A 17,923-nucleotide genomic window follows, 5' to 3' on the forward strand; every position below is an offset into this window, starting at 1 on the left:
GCAATGCACATAGAATTTGGAAGAGTGATAATTGATAAAAGTATATTCAAAGCCAAGTTTAAAAGTTTTAATGTCTAAATCCTATAGTTTGCATCTTCTAACCTTTTGTATAGCTCATTTTAAAACCGGAACATTTCAAAGTTCTTGTGAGAAGAGGCATACGTAGTCCTGAGGTGGCTTAATTTTTATATACGTTGGTGCTGAATTCTGGCATGTTGCCAGTGCAGCTTGATCAGCTGTGTAGGGTAATAGCTTGGGCCTGTGCCTATTCTTGTAAGTCTAAACAGAGTGGTAGTAAGATTTTAGGGGTCCCCAAAAGAGCTGCTTCTGTACTTTTGAAGTGAACCAGACAAAAGCCCTAGACTTCTTAGCTGTCAACTCTTGGGAGTCCTTGCAGTAGATTAGGGTGAGGAGCCCCTCCCCTCTGGATATTGTTTGGACACCAACTCCCATCAGCCCTAGCCAGCATGGGCAGTGCTCAGGGATGATGGGAGTTACAGGCCAGCAGCATCTGGAGAACCACCCAGTCCCCTTCCCTATACTAGGAAAATAGGTTGGTTTTGTAGTTTTAGTTCATTTAGTCTTTCACACATAACAGCAGATCAAACAAAACTCTTTATTCCAGAGGATTTCTGAACATCCACGCCTTTTGAACAGTAAGAGAGTAGCTTTCATTAAGTCACAGTTATGGGAAACTGAAAAAGCATTTTCCCTTCCAAGTCCAAAGCATCCAGTGGCCCCTCTTGCGCACGGGACTACTAATTTTTATAATTCAAAGGATGGGTCGTCAGGCAGTTGCATATATCTCCCTTCTTCCTAGTGACTGGTTTATCATTTAAAGGGGGGAAAACAACCTGAGGAGTTGCCCCAGCTGGAGAAGGAGCTACACCGTTGGCCAGGATTAAAGGAATTAAAAGTGTTCCAGCTACATGCCCCCTACCAGAGAGGTGACGGAAGGGAGGAAACAACATATAGTTGAGTAAATACAGCTTAAGTTGTTTAAATAAATGACAACCTTTCTTCAAGTACGTGAGAAATTGTGGGATAGTTCTATATACAAGTATACATGTTAATACAACCAGTGTCAAATCGGACAGAACACAATGATTTACAAGGGGTGTGTGGCTCCCCTAGGGGCGTTTGCAGATTGCGCTTCAAGAATGCCCATTCATACAACAGAATAAACGGACTGGGACTAGGACCACAAGGATGGCAGGAGTCTGCGTAAGCAAGATTATTCAGCAGGCGAGGAAACAATCTGGCTCAGTCCATGCCATCATCCAGATGTTCAGTCACACACCTTTTGAGGCTACTGTAAGAAGTTGTATCCCTTTCAACAAAGCAGAAGCAGAAGAAAGCAAACAAACAAACAAAATCACAGGTCTGAAAACCCACAGGCACCTGCTTGCCTACTGTGGATTGTCATAAAGGGAGGTAAACCTTTGGATTTTCTTCCATAAATAACATGAGCCGTTAGGGGTTTTCCCCTAGTGTGTTTTCAATGGTATATAAATCACCTTGAGATGCATGTAAGAGGAGATTCATACATGAGTAAAATAACAAAAGTACTTGGTTTCACTGGAGAAATCTAGGCAGGAGCAGCAAGTATAAGGGGGAGTAAAGTTCCAATTATAGAGCTGGTTAAGTATCAACAGCAACCAACAAGCTTGGTTGTAGTAGCCAGAAGGCCCCTGTGCTCAAACTGTTCCCCCTCGCTGTCTCACTTGGCTTTATGCTGGTGTACTAACACTTGGGTCCTGCTCTAGCTCCTCCTGCCCTTTCTTTAATCTGAAATCCAGCAAAAGATTTTGAAGGGTAAATGGTTGGCTGTGACATCTCCATAAAGAGAGGAAGCACTGGAAATTGTAGGACCGGGGAAGCGTGTGTGGAGTGGGGAAGCCATCTTGCAAATCCATCCTGGAAGAAAGGAAACAGCAAGGAGCTGAGATGGTTGAAGGTAAAAGGAAACAGATGACAAGTAGTATTGTAGCCTAACAACCAGCAAAAATTATGAGATCATACTACCCTGGAAATGCACAGGAAGTTATCGCCCTCCTTTCATAAGCAGGATGCTCCTAACGCTCCGATTTAGAGCCTTTCAGTACATATGCATTTGTGAATTCTGATATTCTACTCCACTCACCCAGCTGGACTGCACAGACTTATCTCCAGGTTGATGGCTCTACCTTTTTTTTTTTAAGCTTTTTTTTCGGAGGGGGGTATTTTCTCCTAAGGTATTCTGCACCATAGCAATGGGTAGAACTATAAGGCAGTTTGGGAAATAAGAGTAGACTGCAATGTCCATAAAAATGAGCATTACCTTGATTAAACAAACCTCTGGATCAAGCTTCTGCATGCAACTCACCTTAGACAAGTGGTGAGGGACAGGATATGGGCGCTCAGGTAAAGAAGCTGCCGACAGTAGAGGCCAGGATGATGGCAAGAATGATGCAGCATATCATGATCATGATCTTCTTCTGCTCAGCGAGAGGAAACATGAATAGCAATATACCCAGACATCTCACTGGTAGGGGGATGGTAGCAGGAACAAGGGGACAGAGGAGGGGGCTTATGTTTTGTGGGTGACAAGCGGAGGATAGAATTAAGGAAGACGGGAAACTAGGGACATAAACACACCAGTTAAGGAGGGTCTTATGGACAGGGCTGTTCTTTCACAGATGCAGATAGCACTGAGACTTCCGTTATCTTTTTTTATATACCAACCGTATTTTTACATAATACAGAAGCACTCCATTCCATTTTGGGGTCCTGTACAACCCTTAAGTAGTTTAGATGGAAAGCATATGGGTACTGATACTCTTAACGGCAGCCTCCCTCATCCTTGGGTTCCCAGATGTCATTGGACTATAGCCCCCATCATCCCTAGCCAATATGGCCAATTGGTCAGAGATAATGGGAGTCATAGACTATCTGGGGACCAAGGATTGAGGAAGGTTTACAGGACAGAATCGTCTTACCTGAAAGATTTGGCATAATGATAATGGGGAGCGGTGGTGGAATTCAGCCACTTTATGTTCCAGGTGTATTTAAGAGGCAATTCCTCAATTCTTCTGTGTTAAGAATAGCAAACCTTCTTCCCCAAGACCCACACTGCAAGGTGTGTTGCTGAAGCATATTTGGATATGGGCAAAAGCCATACAAGACCAAGAAAGTACACACCACCCCTCAAAACAATAATAATGGCTTGTATGGCTATACCCTGTCCAGAAGTTCAATACACAAGCACAGAGTTTACAGATTATTTGAACATCAAACTCATTTATTAAAAACAAAAACAAAAAAATGCTCATTAAAAAAAGCACTGACAAAACCAAATTCCTATCATCTCTGCTGTCCATAGGCAGCACAGTATTTTGAAATTCAGTCTTCCCCGCTTTGCAGATGGCTCTCACGGGGGATCAGTCCACCAACTTTTTAAGCACCACTTAACAATGTACAGACATCAAGGCCTAAAGGAAAGGACATCTCTAGAAAGACTTTCCTCTTCACTCCATCTGTGCACTCAAAGAGGTCACTGCCAGTTGGCAGGAAAGTGTATGGTTACTGCAACATCAACACTAGACAGGCTAGATTCTGGGTGGAATTGAATGGTGGAACAATGGGTAACCGGCCAGATTTTCCTAGTGTCCAGGAGACGGTCATCTCCCCCAGGAAGCAAATCCTCAATTCCAGTCAAAGGGGCTTTCTCTCCCATGGGAGATAACAGCCACAGCAGGCTTTCCGGTGAAGAATTCGTATAAATATAGAACACTTTTGTGTGCATCTGCCCCTTAAATTTCAACAGAAACGTAACTGCCAGGGCCTAAAGCTTTCTTGCTGTATTAATGTCTCTCTAACAACCCTTAGTTCCAGGACGATTCCCCACCTTTGAAGAAGGGAATGTGGTTCATTTAGTCTGTGAGGTAGGCTTCCGTGCAGTGAACGTATTGGTGCTGAAGGTGAAAGGAACTGAAGCATAGGCGCTTGCTTCTCAGAGAAGGGCCTGAGACTTGCTCCCATACCGTGGCTAGCCTGAACCAGCCTTCTGCACATTTTTGCTAAGCTAGATCACGAGGCTTTCCTAGCCAAATTAATTTCTCTGCCTAATTCACAGTCACATCCCTTCGCTTCTGCGAGTGACACCCGCAGGAGGAGGTCACAGATATGACTGAAAATGAAGCAGTGAGGCAGCTGAATAACTTTTGAATAGGAAAAATAATAGCAAAGGGTTTCTCAGACAAAAACCCTAAAACTCATGTTTGGAAGCAGCAAGACTTGAGCGGGATTTTACTTTAAAAAAAACTCCACAAAACCACAAAAGCGTAACAACTGCTAGGACCACCCTTGAGGAAAAAAACACATAAATCTACTCTTTTAACAAGCTCGGGGTCTTTTAAATGGGAAAGTAAAGTCTTCCCTGGAAGAAGTTATAGTATCATGAAAACACATGACTTATCTGTATGTCTTATGAACCAACTCACTGCCTTTGTCCACACTAGTTTTTCCTGGCTGTGCAAACCAAACTGGCTGAGTGATGAACAGCAATTTAATGGAGGCAATGTGACCATTCAAACAAGGTAGAAACCCTCAGTAGAAAAACACTTCCAAGCAAACAAAGCCTTTCATTTCTTCCCAATTAGTATGTCATCAGACAAACATGTACACACAGGACTGGGGGAGAGAGGGCACACACAACCATGCCTTCAGCAGACAGGCACACTCGCCCAAGGAAAACAAATATTTTAAAGCAGGAAGGAATTGCATTCTACTCCTTTCAGAAATCTGAATGCATTCCAAACAAATAAGGTTGGCTACCCGTTTTGTAGACCACACATATTCCCAAGGAATGCTTTCCTCCATAGGCATCTGAGGACATCTTTCTGTTCAAACACAGACCAGTTCTAAGTACCCAAAACATCACACCTCTACTGCAATGCTGGCTGCTTTGAGTCAAGAAATTAGTACACAAGCAGCTCAGATTTGGAGGGCCTGAGTACTAGCGGCTATATCCCACCTATGTAGCATGCAGTTGTCACAGCCTAATTTAGGGAAACTGGCTCAATTACCCAGCTGTTTTCATGCCTCGATGGCTGCATTTATGCCTGTGGTCCTAACCCACTATCCCTCTTCCAAGATTGCCTTGATTGACTGCAAACTCTGTCACTATTAAGAAGTCAATCTCTCTTTGGGGATAGAAGGGCAAGATACACTGTGACATACAATAGGCTAAGATTTGTGTCCTGCAAAATATTTATGAGTCGCAAAATCTGCTCTAAACTTAAAAAAAAAAGCAGAATGCTAGCCTCAGTATACAATGGGATGGTGGTCAGCAGTTACGTAGCAGATCCAGTTCAAGTCTTGGCCCTTAACCTGGGCAATTTTGACTAGCAATGTAATGTCTGACATCTTTAGTAAAGACATCTCCATTGTTAAAAGAAAAGAAAAAGGCACAGCTGAAAAGAATGAAGGCACTGAGGTAGGCAAAGGTGTGTCCAAAATTCCGCTCAAGGTTCATTCCACCGTATTAGAGAATATTTTTGAAGGATGGGGGATTAAACATAGGAAATGCTTGACCTGGAGGCAGCAGGTGTTGTGGGAAGGAAGGGAAGGAAGGGTAAGGACTAGATATGTTGGGAGGTTCTCTCTGGAGTGCCATGAGATTGCTGTACATCCTGGATTCAGCAAGGTACATCAGACTCTTCTGGCTGCAGAGCTTTATCCGAGGAGGGAACTGGAACAGAATGTAGCTCTCACAGGAAGCACTGGTGCAAGTGAACTCATCCTGCAGGAAGCCATTCATACTAAATCCAAGAGGCCAAAGGCAGGAGGGTAGGCAGGGGAAGGTCACATCATGGTGGTGAGGATCAGGAGGGGGAGTCTTGCTATCAAACCAGGAAGAGCTTGGGAGTGTCTGGAGGAAAGGAAAGGAACAAAATGGGAGGGAAAGTTATTCTCATGTAGGGATGAACAACCAACTCACTATCGCCAGAGGGGTTCATCAAACCTCTAATAGCAGGAGTGGGGAACCTGTGGCCCTTCAACTGACGTATAATTCCCATCATCCCTAGTGGCTCTGCAGGCTGGAGCTGATGGGCACTGAGTTCAACACTTGGAAGATCACAGGTTCTCCATCCCTCCTCTACAGAATCACCGGGAAAGGAAATAAATATACCCCCCCACCAGCTCTCTAGAGTTCTTAGGGGAAATAGAAGTGTCTCCTTCAATAACCCTCTACCTATTGTCCTGTGAGCTCAGCTGCCATAATCTGTACATAAAAGATTGAGAGGGTGGAAAGAAAACCATGGAGTTTGAGGAACAGCAAAGGTTCACAATCTGAGTGAGGACCAGAGCGGGGAGCAGGAGCAAAACACACATATATATGGGGGCTGTGGGAGAAACAGCTGTCCTTGAGCTGCCCTCTAGGAACTTTGGTGTCAAAGGAAAGTCTCACAGATCAGCTAAGGATACCCTCAGATGTGTTGCACTTAGGCATCCTCAACTGTACAATACAGCCTTGAAACACCATCAGATCTGAGAAATGATGTTAAGAGGACCAGGCAACTCCTTGGCCAACACAGAATGGGCTTGTATACCATATGCACAGAATGGCAGGTGCGTGTTCAAGTGATCCACAAGCACTGAGAAACAAAATAAGTGCTCATTTGAGGAAGAAGAGCTAACACGGAAACCATCAGCGGTGGGGAAGATCACTGCTCCAGCCGCAGAGCTGTCACTTCTCTGAAGGGGTAAGAAACTTCAGAAACCATACCTTGTGCATCTAGCAGACCTCAGCCTGTCAGGCTGATCAGACACTCCCACCACATCCCAAACGCTAGGAGTTGAGAACCGCACACTCAAGAAATGAGCTCATATGTACTGGTGAAATTTACAGCACAGAAAACAGAGACCCAAATAAACATACCTGCTGTGAAACCAGAGAACTACATGAAGCTCTATTACTACTATTACGCCTCAAAATTTTAGAATCTGGTGACATCTTTAGAATCTTAGTTTATTATATAATGTTGCTAGTCCCCGTAGTTGCTGATTGTCTATATCAGCTTTATATACTAAAACACAGGAATAAAACTAAGCCTGGCAAAAGCTTCCCTATTGTTCAAGTCAAGTTATTCTATATGATCCTATCGCTTCTCACAAGCCCCAAATCACCAATACCCTGACACTTTATCTATGTCCTTCCCTTATACCCTATGTGCTCAACCAGAAAAGATGGAATAGATTTTTGCAGTACAGCCCAATTTCTGTAGAATCACTTCTTGCACCCACAGGTCACAAAGGTTGAGAGGCCTAATACAGAGCTCTAGCTGCCCTCTAACCTACCCTGCACATTGTAGGAAGAACGTTCACACAGAGAGAGGAGGAGAGATTCAGAAGCCCATCCGAAAACCAAGCAGGAGAGGAGATGGCAAGAGAGGTTGAAGTAATCCTTCTGCTTCCACAAGCTACTTACAGTTCAGAGCCAGCAGCCCTTCATGTTTTGAGCCCTACTGAAAGTCCAATAATGAGAGCTAAAATTCCCAGCAAGGAAACCACTATCACAATGATAATTATTGTTTTCTAGAAGGGTAAAAGAAAAGGTAGATTAAGTCATTATAAGTAATTACATAATAACAACGGGGGAAATGCTGTGCACACACCTAGAAGGAAGCTTCGGGTTAAGCTAAAGCACTTAGATCGATACCATTTAAGACAAATGGACACTTGCACAGTCATCACTCAAAGGAATGCTACAGCAAGTGATGGCTTGTAAGTGTGAACCAGTCAAAGACACAAACACAACAAAGCATTTGTACTGCCAGACAGTACTCAAGTGGAAGCAATTCAAACATGCAGGTGCAAGTCATCACACAATACCTTATGGAGCGATGGATGTGCATGTGTGAATACCCCATTAGGTACACTGTTTAAATAAGTTTGCATCCAATGACTTTGACTTAAAATGGGTTGTGGCAATAATGGGCCAGGGCAGGGGGGCTGAGCTGGACCAGGACCATGGCATGGCTAGAGGAAGGCTCTAACCATTTGCCCTGATGCAGTCCTGATTTGACACCACCCCCATTCACAATGGATGGAAAGCACACATTGTCCCTAAGGGGGATTTTTTTCCTATTGCAAATATGAGGCATGACCCTCGATTCCAATCAGAACTGCATTGGGGGCAAATACTTTAAAAATACACACACTCGTGCCATGGTCTTGACACAGCTCCCACCTCAAAAAAACAACAACAAAAAACCCTGCATGTGAGGGCTAATATTAGGCATGTGGCAAATATTATGCCTAATTTGACCATGATTGTCATGCTTACATTTTGCCTCAAACATTAAAAATAAAGTAAGAAAGATCAAGCATCCAAGAATTCTGCTCTTTGTAAAGCAAGGGCAGAAGTCCTTGTTCTTTTTTTAAAGTTCGGCACAAAACCCTTAAATGAGACTTAAGAATCCAGTTCTATGCATTTATTCAGATGTCAAGTCCCAAAGAATTTTGTAGGATTTCTTCCAGGTCAGCATGCACAGAATGTAGCACAGAAAAGCGATAAAAGACTAGATGGACAGCCCAAAGCAGAAGACTGCAGAGTTGATGACAAGCAAACTAAAGAAAGTTCAGCCCTCAAGTTCTTGAGCCCCTGTTGAGAGAGTTTAGGAGCTGTGAAAGAAGAGACCTTCCTTATTCTGGAGGGGGGATATAGTCTAAGCACTACTGGGAGAGCAAAACAATGCTTAACAAAACATTGCTAGCTGTTCATATCATATAGTTCATTGCATAGCGGGATGAATTTGTGAACAGGCTGCAGGGAAGTTGGAGGAACTGCAAGTAGACAGGATAGGGGGTGGGGAAATGGGTCTTCATCTAATAAGACTGAACAGGGGTTTTGGTAGATGAGGAAGAGAAGGGCAAGAGGTGCTCCGGTTGCAGGATATGAGTTCAGAAGTAGAACTCAAAGGGCGTATGGACAATAATCCCCCTCAAAGACTCTCTATGTGACCCTTGGGATTCTCTCCAGCAGGTCATGCCCCTTCCCTGGCCACACCCTTTCTTCCCAGGCCACGCCCCTCTCCTCCAGGCCCTTCTGAGTGCTTTTGTCATCTGGCTGGATAATAATTCATCTCGCTTGCCTGGGTGGGAGGTGGAGGGATGTGTGGGTGAGTGGGTGGGTGTGTAGAAACCTTTGACTTTTGCATGAGTGGCATGCCCCCGGAATGAAAAGGGCTCCCCACCCCTGGTCTATGAGGAGGGAAGGGAGGGGTGGACTACATTCACTTCTTCCTCACCCTTCGCGCTTCGCTCTGATACTTTACGGCCTTTTTGGTGTCAGCCACAGCCCGTTCCACAAAGCCTACTGATTGGTCCATGTTGTTCTCTATGCGGTCAATCATGCCTCCCTTGCAGAGGAAGAGGAAAGCCGAAAGCGAAACAGAGAGGCAGAAACAGAAAGTGTCAGCCAGCAAGGCGTCCGGCAGCACAGAGCTTGTAGTCCACAGGAGAGGCTCACCTTGCGTGCCTTACTCTTATATTTCAGGGCCTTTTTGGTCTCCTCGCGAGCTTTCTCTACGTGATCTAAGGTGTGCCTCAGGTTGAGTTCTATGTTATCTACAATTTCTCCCTGTGGGAAAGTTTAAGGGAAGGGGGTAGAAAAGCAAAGAGAAATAATGTTATCATGCTGCAAAATGCCTACTGCCATGGCTAATACCCCCAGTTTCCCCCACCTAATTCTATGAAACCTTCAGCTTACTTCCCCCCTGCAACATGGATTTCCTGCCATGTAATTCCTGTGCTCTCTTGAATGCTTGCCCTCTCCTCATACAAGCCAGAAGTTCGCCTCACAGCTGTTACCCTCCCTCTGAATGAATGACTCTTCCAGGCATATGGTTTCCATCGACCATCAACTTGCCCATATTCCCTCCCTCCTCCCACCCAAACACTTTTTAAATTCTGAAAACAAAACACTCACCATAGTTTGACCTGACCGTCATTTCCTCCGCATTGCATTGTGAGCAGAAAACAAGAAATGGGGCCTTAGTAGTATTCAGGCTTCCATGCTAATCTCTAAGCAGACCATTTCTGCCTCATAACTGATAGGTGTTAATAAGCACAGTTGTGAAAACACCTTCTTTAGTTTTTGGATAGCATAGTGGAATAGTGACTAGTTGAGAAGATGGTGACACAGCCTCTTTAGTCCAGGAGACAGGGCTCTATCCCCAGGAATGTAACAGGGTAGCAAGCCACGCTCCAGACTAGTCAGACAGGAAACTATTAGCAAATGAAGTTACTCTCAACTAGTACCCAAATTACCTTAATAATGGACTTCATCAGACTACCCTAGCCTACCATTATTTAGGTTCAGTCAGCCACATGCACAGTACTCTGTCAACCCCTAGACAAGGGCTGCAAATTATGCTGGGGTGCATGCTTGTTAACTCAGAAGCGCTGTTACATTAACTGGTTGGAAAGCATTTTTGCAAATGCTCCCTGTTAACTTATTTCTCTTCCCTTTAGCATCCCCTCTGCAACCCCATCTCTCTGCTCAACCCCCATTTTCTCTTGTTTCCCATGCCACAAACATCTGCACTCTGACTATATGGACAAAAGCAGCATGCTGTTGGATCAGACCAAAGGTCCATCTAGTCCAATTTTCCTTTTACTCATTGGGCAACTTGATGCCCCTCAGGAAGCTGCCTTTACAGGTTGTCAACCTCATTTCCCATGGTTAAACAGATAACCACCTCTGGGCGCTCTGCTTTTCATTGCCACCTTTGCTTTTTATCAAGGTCTCCATTTGGTGATCCATTTTTCTCTCCACCCCCTGCCCCATAGCTCAGTTACCTGATTTTCCACTAGCATGGCAATATCCACAAACATGTCGTGAAGCTCCTTGATGCTGCTTTCAAGCCGCAAAATGTCCTTATGCCGTCCCTCAATCTCACTCAATGCTTGCTTTGAAATCTGGGAATCCATAATCTAGGAAAGGCCCAAGATTTGTCATTTGCAAATGTCCCATAGTAACCATGCTCTGCAGAACATTGCTTCCAAAAGTTCTGCACTGCGGTTTTCATATGCTCCCCTTCAATCTATCCCAGCTCTTCTCACTGGATATACTCTTCCATTTCACAACATGCCCAAACTCAGCCATCTTGCAACTCCAACCAACAAGACTTGGTGCTCCTGCAATCCACAGATATTCTTTTGCATTCTTCTTAATGCTGTATTGTTTTTAACACTTGATTGGAAGCCGCCCAGAGTGGCTGGGGAAACTCAGCCAGATGGGCGGGGTATAAATAATAATTTTTATTTATTTATTTATTTATTTATTTATTATTATTATTATTATTATTCTCCTCTTCTCAACCTTCAACAGCCTAGCAGTCACCTTCACACAAACTACCTTCAAACACACTCACCCCAGATGTGAATATTGATGGATTCCCGCTCTCTAGCATTTCCTCCAGCTCCTCATCTGTTGTATTCTTCCCAGCTGCATCCCAGGGAAAGAAACAGGGAGAGAACAAGAGCTTCAGGTACTGCAACAAGAACAAACACTTCCTTGGGAGCTACAAATACTAGCAGGGCAGGAAGGGGTGCAAATGCTTCTAGGCAGAAGAACCCAGCTCTAGCATTCAGGATCATGCTCTACCCAAAGGTAAAGGCCAAGGCATAAAGCAGACATACTGATCTCAAGCTGTCGCTGAATCCTTCCTTTGCTCCGTTCCCGGAAGTCGACCTGTGCTTCGTTGTACTTCGTCATCACATCGACAAATTTTCGGGAAAGGACTGAATGCTGGAGACAGGAAGAAGTGATAACTCAAGGGACCCTGGCTGATCTGCCAATTATCTACTGGCATTATTTTTTGGAAGCTGGAAACTGAAAGATTTTGGGGTTTTTGGAAAACCCATAAGTCTCTGAGTCTGCATTAAAAAGAGACTTAATACCTTAAAGTTTTCAAATGTGCGCGTGTTTAAGTGTTATCTTTAAGAAACTGAAAATCATTTGCATAAGCAAAAGCATTTTAAATATTTAAAAATTACAGTTAAGCAGCTTGTGTGAAACAAACTGCAAAAGATGCAGAGTTCATTCCTCACCCTTCCAAGCTATGGATCAGAAACCATCAGCTTCTTTCTCACTCTCTCCTTTTTTAAAGCTAGCTATCAGGGCCTAATTCGAACTAGAGGGTTCAACTTGGAACCAGTTTTGTTCCACCATGAAAAGCAAGCAGTCCCTCTGAGCATGTGAAAAAAGTCTCATCATTATTAATTTAGTCAATGCTTCATTACAAAAACAGTGCTGAAATGACTTACAACAATATCTCATGGCTCATAAATACATCATTTAAAAGCAATACAACAGCTAATAATGTTAATAAAAAAAAATCCACCCTGAAATACAAAAGTAGCCTCACTTGCTCTTGGATAAACACAGAAATAAACAAAATATCACAAAAGCACAATGTTATTAGAGTCCAACTGCCTGGTAGAATAAAAACACCTTTGCCTGGCACCAAATATATGAAAATGTCTCTTGGGGGGAAATGGAGAGAAGGGCCTCAGATCCTGATCTTTGGGGCCAGGTAAGTTTGCACGGGGAAAGGCGGTGTGTGAGGTATTAGAGCTTGAGTTGTGCAAGGCTTTACTGGGTAGAACCAGTACTTTAAATTGGACTTGGGAAAAACTACAGCTAGTTCCCGCACAACTGGGATTCAGATGCAGGCCTGAGAATGTGGCTCCCAAGAGGATTTGAGTTCCAGATTATTCCCCACTTTCCCCACCACCCCCTGCAGCAGTTAGCCTCTTGTTGCTTTCAGAAAAGTTTTTCTCCTTTCTTTTCTGACCACTGGCTAACAGCGGGCAAAGGCGTCCAACAGTATGGAATTGCCACAGAGCTCTGCTTACCTGGGACTTCCGTATCCGCAGGTCAGCTGAGGATCGAACCTCATCCTGTTCAATATTCCTCTCCATACCTGTGAATGCAGGGAAAGGAGTTGATGGAAAGATGCTCTGCTTCTATCCTGCACAGTGAAGACGTCTGGTGTCCCTTTGCCTAGGCAAATGCCTATACCACTCGCATAGGTGCCAACTACTAGGGGCCGAGGCATTTTCAGAGGATGTTGTACAACATCATGTCACCCTGTCCACTGGAGAAGCTGGTGCCTCTGACCATTCTCCCTCCCTCCTACTACATTAGTGTGCGTACTAGCATATTGCCATGGTTTGTAGGAACAAGTCCTTTTCTTAAGAGTCTGCATAATTTAATTACTTTGATGATGAGAGAGGAACATGCAGAGGGGGGCAACAAGAAGACTGGGCCAGGGTGCTTAGCCTGCAGCCACAGAAGAGAGAGACGCTAGTACAGTGGTACCTCGGGTTACAGACGCTTCAGGTTACAGACTCCGCTAACCCAGAAATAGTACCTCAGGTTAAGAACTTTGCTTCAGGATGAGAACAGAAATCGCGTGGCGGCGGCAGCGGGAGGCCCCATTAGCGAAAGTGGTACCTCAGGTTAAGAACAGTTTCAGGTTAAGAACAGACCTCCAGAACGAATTAAGTTCTTAACCCGAGGTACCACTGTATATTGCTTACACTTTATGCTGAATGGGAATCTTTTCCCAGTAGTGGATGGAGCAAACTCCAAAGTGGGCAAGGCCAGACCCACACAAAATGTCTCTCTCTCTCTCAGACTCCCATACCCATTCTACTTAAACTTCCATTTTCTCCTCTGATTCTTTTTAAACAAAGGTTATAAAAAAACCTAAAACGCTCTACAATACATTTCTCTGTCCTAACTGTTCAAAAAGCAAAAAAGTCATTAATCCCCATGGAATAATGCAAATGACATCAAAATATAGCTAGGTTGAAACCCCTAACTTACAGCAATTCAAGACCTCAAACTTCAAAAAGCAATTGCATTCCAAAAACTGCATGCACACAATTGCAGAATTCTTGACTGACTTCTTGCATATTTTCAAGGAACGTAAGTCTACGTCTCTTCTGAGACATTTTCTCTTCTGCTTGATGTCTTTGCAGAGATCAGAGTTGCAACTGCACACTTTGCACAACAAAGCCCTTTCTCCTCTCATCTGCTCTGTATTGAACAGCTGATGAGTAGAAGGTGAGCTGGGGAGCCAGATTTGGTTGCCCATCCCTGCTTTAGGCATCCCCTAAATGAGAGCTGAGCACTATAAATTAGAACTTCCAAGACCAGTCTGCCCGAGGGACATGTTACTTACTCTTAAGTTTGTTTCGGACACTGTTAGCCATTTTCTTGATATCTGCTGTGAGCTGCTCCAGGTCATCCTTAGTCTCTGCAGAACACAAGAATAGACATCAGTGCTGAGCAGCATGAGAACAGCAGCAAGCATCCTCTTGGAAAGAATCCAGTTTTGAAGTCACGACAGAGCAGGGGAAAGAGAAAGAGCTGCTGGGACCGCAGGGCCCACCAACAATTTGGCTCCCAGCATTTACCTGGTGGCATCAGTGGGAGGTGGCCATTTAATTTCTCACCATGCCGCTATCATAGTATCACTTTGGGGCATTGTGGGAAATTAAACTGGAAGAGGGCCTGCACAAGAGGGAACTTTGTCCACAGCCTTCTGAAACCTGAGAGGAGAGCAGAGGAAGACTCTTCAGGCTGTTTACTTCCAAGTAGCCCCTCACTCTCTTACACAGTATATCAAGAGGCAGGGAGACAAGAAAGGTTTAGCAGGTTTGGTTCTGTGTTCTCAGAGTAGGGGAAAGTCCATAAGAATCATTGCCAAAAATTTCTCTCAAGGGGGTTTGTGTCTTACTCACTTGGTTCAGGGATTGGGGCTGACAGGATGATGCTATACAGCTTTTTTGCCTCTTCTACATTTTCGGAAATTTTGTCAATATTCTGCCGGGTTTCTTCAATCTGCAAAGTTATGGAACAAAATGAAGAGGAATCTTACCATTACACTGACACCGCTGGGAGGGTAGGTGTGGGGAAATCAAGAGCCTAATCTCTACAGAGTCAGCACCAAGCTCATTTATGCATACCTCACTTTAGCTGTCTCCCTCCCCAGGTCATACAATCATATTTAGGAACAGCTGCAACCGTCACAGCTTTGGATGCTGTCAATGTATGGTACTCTCCTATCTATGTAATTGTATGTCACTTGACTACTACTCCACATGGAGGAAATGCAAACTGTTAAGGCTCCAGAGGAGACAGCACGGCTAAGCACTGTTGAATATGAGACAGGAAAGTCAAATAATGATAAGCAGAAAACTTCACTTGGCACTTTTAGAACACAATTATGAATGCAAAGCATAGTCTAGCTTCTGCCTGTACCTGCTTCCCAAGAAAGTGAGTACTTGTCACAAGGGAAACAAATAAACCAAACCTCATTAAAACCCAGCCTATCCATGTGCCCTGATTCTTGGACTTAGTTTTAATTTCAGGTCTACATTTTCTCTCTCCCGGACTCTCCTTACCTCTGCAAAGAATTCATCCATGAAAGCTGTGTTGTCAATAGCGATTTCCAAGTCATCATCGGCATCATCCTGGTCCTGTTTCTGTAAAGGGACAAGATGGCAAGAATTAAAGGAGAAGAACCACACAACCATATTTTACACCAAGTCCAACCTCCTTAGTCCAGTTTGGTGGTAAAGGAAACATCTTAATATTATAGGCTGGAGTTGCATCTTTTCTCTTTTTAATTGGCAAAAATCATTCTGCATTGTCTTTAAGTTACAAAGATTACTCCAGATACCGTTATGTAAAAAAACCTCTCAGAATACTAAATAGAACATTAAGAAGAAAAAATCCTCACACACTATCAATAATATAAATTAGGGTTGCTATACAGGACATAGCTGGGATTCAGCCGTCGAAAATTGTGACCTTGCGGAAATTGCTTAAATGTCCAGGGAAATCTGCATGTATGGTAGCTCATGTTGGTAGTGTTTTTTCCTTAAAAATAGATCATAAAATCCTCTTTTGTTTCTCAAAAAAGCTCAACAACTTTGGGTAATACACATACCTTGGAAGCCAAACGGAATCCATTCCGGAAGTTCGTTCGGCTTCCAAAACATTCAACTTCCAAGGCACAGCTTCCGATTGGCTGCAGGAGCTTCCTGCAGCCAATTGGAAGCCACGGAAGCAGCACCGGACGTTTGGCTTCCAAAAGAATGTTCGAAAACCGGAACACTCACTTCCGGTTTTCGATCATTCAGGAGTCGGAATGTTCAACTCCCAAGGCGTCCGGGAGCCAAGGTACGACTGTATAAATCCCTGTAAGCCACTGAAACACATGAAACACATGAAAAGTGAGACCATGTCAAACCTTGTGATGGAAACCAACCACCACAAACCACTTGATCACTTTAAAAAATGGTGCAAATGCAGAAGGATTTGCCTCCTGTATCCTAAGCTCATGAAGTCCAGCCTTGCTGCCACCATCACCAGCTGTCAGAAATCTAGGGAAGGTAGATCTACAGTAACAGCAAGAGCAGGATCTCCACCTGGTCAAAGACGGCTGCTTCCACTGTATGTTCTGTGGTTTGTGTCCATTTTTCCTACGCACAGAAACTGCAACAGCAAGGGAAATACCAGGATGTGGAAGAAGAGGGTGGTTCTATTCCATTAGAAGAAAGGGCTCAAGAAAAGGTATGGAGGCAGACCACACCTAATGCTGGTAGCCTTCTCCAAACTAGTGAAGAGTTGGAGATACTTTTCCTTTGTGCAGATTAAGTAGAAAGGGAACCAAGGGTCTTTAGCCTCTCCCCCAAAGCTGGATCCCCCTCCCTCTGCTCCTTAGTCTGCTTTGCTCTTCCTGAAATGAAATGTCTGCCTTTATTTAACTATGCACCTCTACAATATTGACTCCAGGCTTCCAACGCCTGCTCTTAAAAATAGCACATCATTCGTCATTACTTGCTGAGCAACAAAAACCAAACAAACTACACCCTCTACAAACTACACCCTCTTAGGGACTCGTTCTGCCTTGGGTGGAAAGGTGACAAAAGGATAACCAGGCCCAAAGGTCAACAAACTGCATACAGTAAAGCTGACTGACTAGAAGTCATGCTGCACAGTCAAGGCCAAGGCCTTTCAAGGGCAGGACTTAGCACTGATGTTGGTTGTGCATCACAGGTCTCAGATGGAGAGGCAAGAGAACAGAGTGCAGAGAATAAAAACTAAAAGGAGGGGGGGGGGAATTGGGTACCATCAATGTTATCACAGAGTTTCCAGAGTCTGGCTTTCAGAGATACCCAAAATATAAGTTTCTTTGATTATGATATTGCATTCTTTGTTTCAGGTGTGGGAGAGAGATTTAGATGCTTTGTTTTTGAGGTAAATATATACAGTACACTAAACCTGCAACTTACATGGGAGTTAGGTTCTGGAGATAGCACCTAAAGCCAAAATTGTGTATAGTCAAAACACATTGGGTTCAATGGTGGGTGGGACTGCCAGTCTTCTTTCCTGGATGCCCACCCCCTTTTATTTTTATTTTAAATTGCCAAGCACGTAAAGCTGAATGTGCACAAATTAATTTACTTAAATAGTGGGCTTACTGTATTTACAAAATTGAGGAAGAGCAGTCATCTTATCTCAATGTTCCAGCTACTCCCAAGATAACGAGGAGAAAATGAAAACAAAAATCCTTAAAAAGACTGGAAGATCTAGTGACAGATTCAGTAACCTTAGAGGCTGTCAGTTGTGAAGCACACAATGGCTTTTAAGATTCTAATAAATTATTACAGATGGTTGACTTGGATGGCTGCGAGGACTGTTGCCGTAGACCATGTGAGCCATGAGAAGGAAATATAGCCTTCTTGTAGAACGTGAGTTGATCGAATGTTGGAAGAAAATACAAGGTACAGGTCAGACACAGCTTCTTAATGAAATACTGGGTCTGTGACTATATAATAAAAATTGCTGTCTAAA

General features: G+C 43.8%; 1 protein-coding gene across 5 annotated transcripts in view; it reads right to left on the reverse strand.

Moving 5' to 3' along the window:
* Nucleotides 1-597: 597 nt before the first annotated feature.
* Nucleotides 598-17,923, reverse strand: part of STX3 (syntaxin 3) — a 40,891-nt gene continuing 23,565 nt past the window's right edge. For 2 of the 5 annotated variants that reach the window (XM_080977133.1, XM_080977132.1), the window contains exons 2-10: nt 15,466-15,546; nt 14,803-14,902; nt 14,241-14,315; nt 12,907-12,974; nt 11,689-11,797; nt 11,421-11,494; nt 10,846-10,980; nt 9,515-9,625; nt 598-5,911 (exon numbers count right to left, since the gene is read on the reverse strand). In XM_080977133.1, the coding sequence (XP_080833259.1) occupies nt 5,525-5,911; nt 9,515-9,625; nt 10,846-10,980; nt 11,421-11,494; nt 11,689-11,797; nt 12,907-12,974; nt 14,241-14,315; nt 14,803-14,902; nt 15,466-15,546 (1,140 nt within the window). In that variant the 3' untranslated portion in view covers nt 598-5,524. Of the gene's footprint in view, nt 5,912-7,471; nt 7,579-9,293; nt 9,405-9,514; nt 9,626-10,845; nt 10,981-11,420; nt 11,495-11,688; nt 11,798-12,906; nt 12,975-14,240; nt 14,316-14,802; nt 14,903-15,465; nt 15,547-17,923 lie in introns of all 5 variants that reach the window. The other 3 variants (XM_080977136.1, XM_080977135.1, XM_080977134.1) reach the window with 3 other exon arrangements.

This window comes from Podarcis pityusensis, assembly GCF_964106645.2.
Source record: "Podarcis pityusensis genome assembly, chromosome: 1".
NCBI lineage: Eukaryota > Metazoa > Chordata > Lepidosauria > Squamata > Lacertidae > Podarcis > Podarcis pityusensis.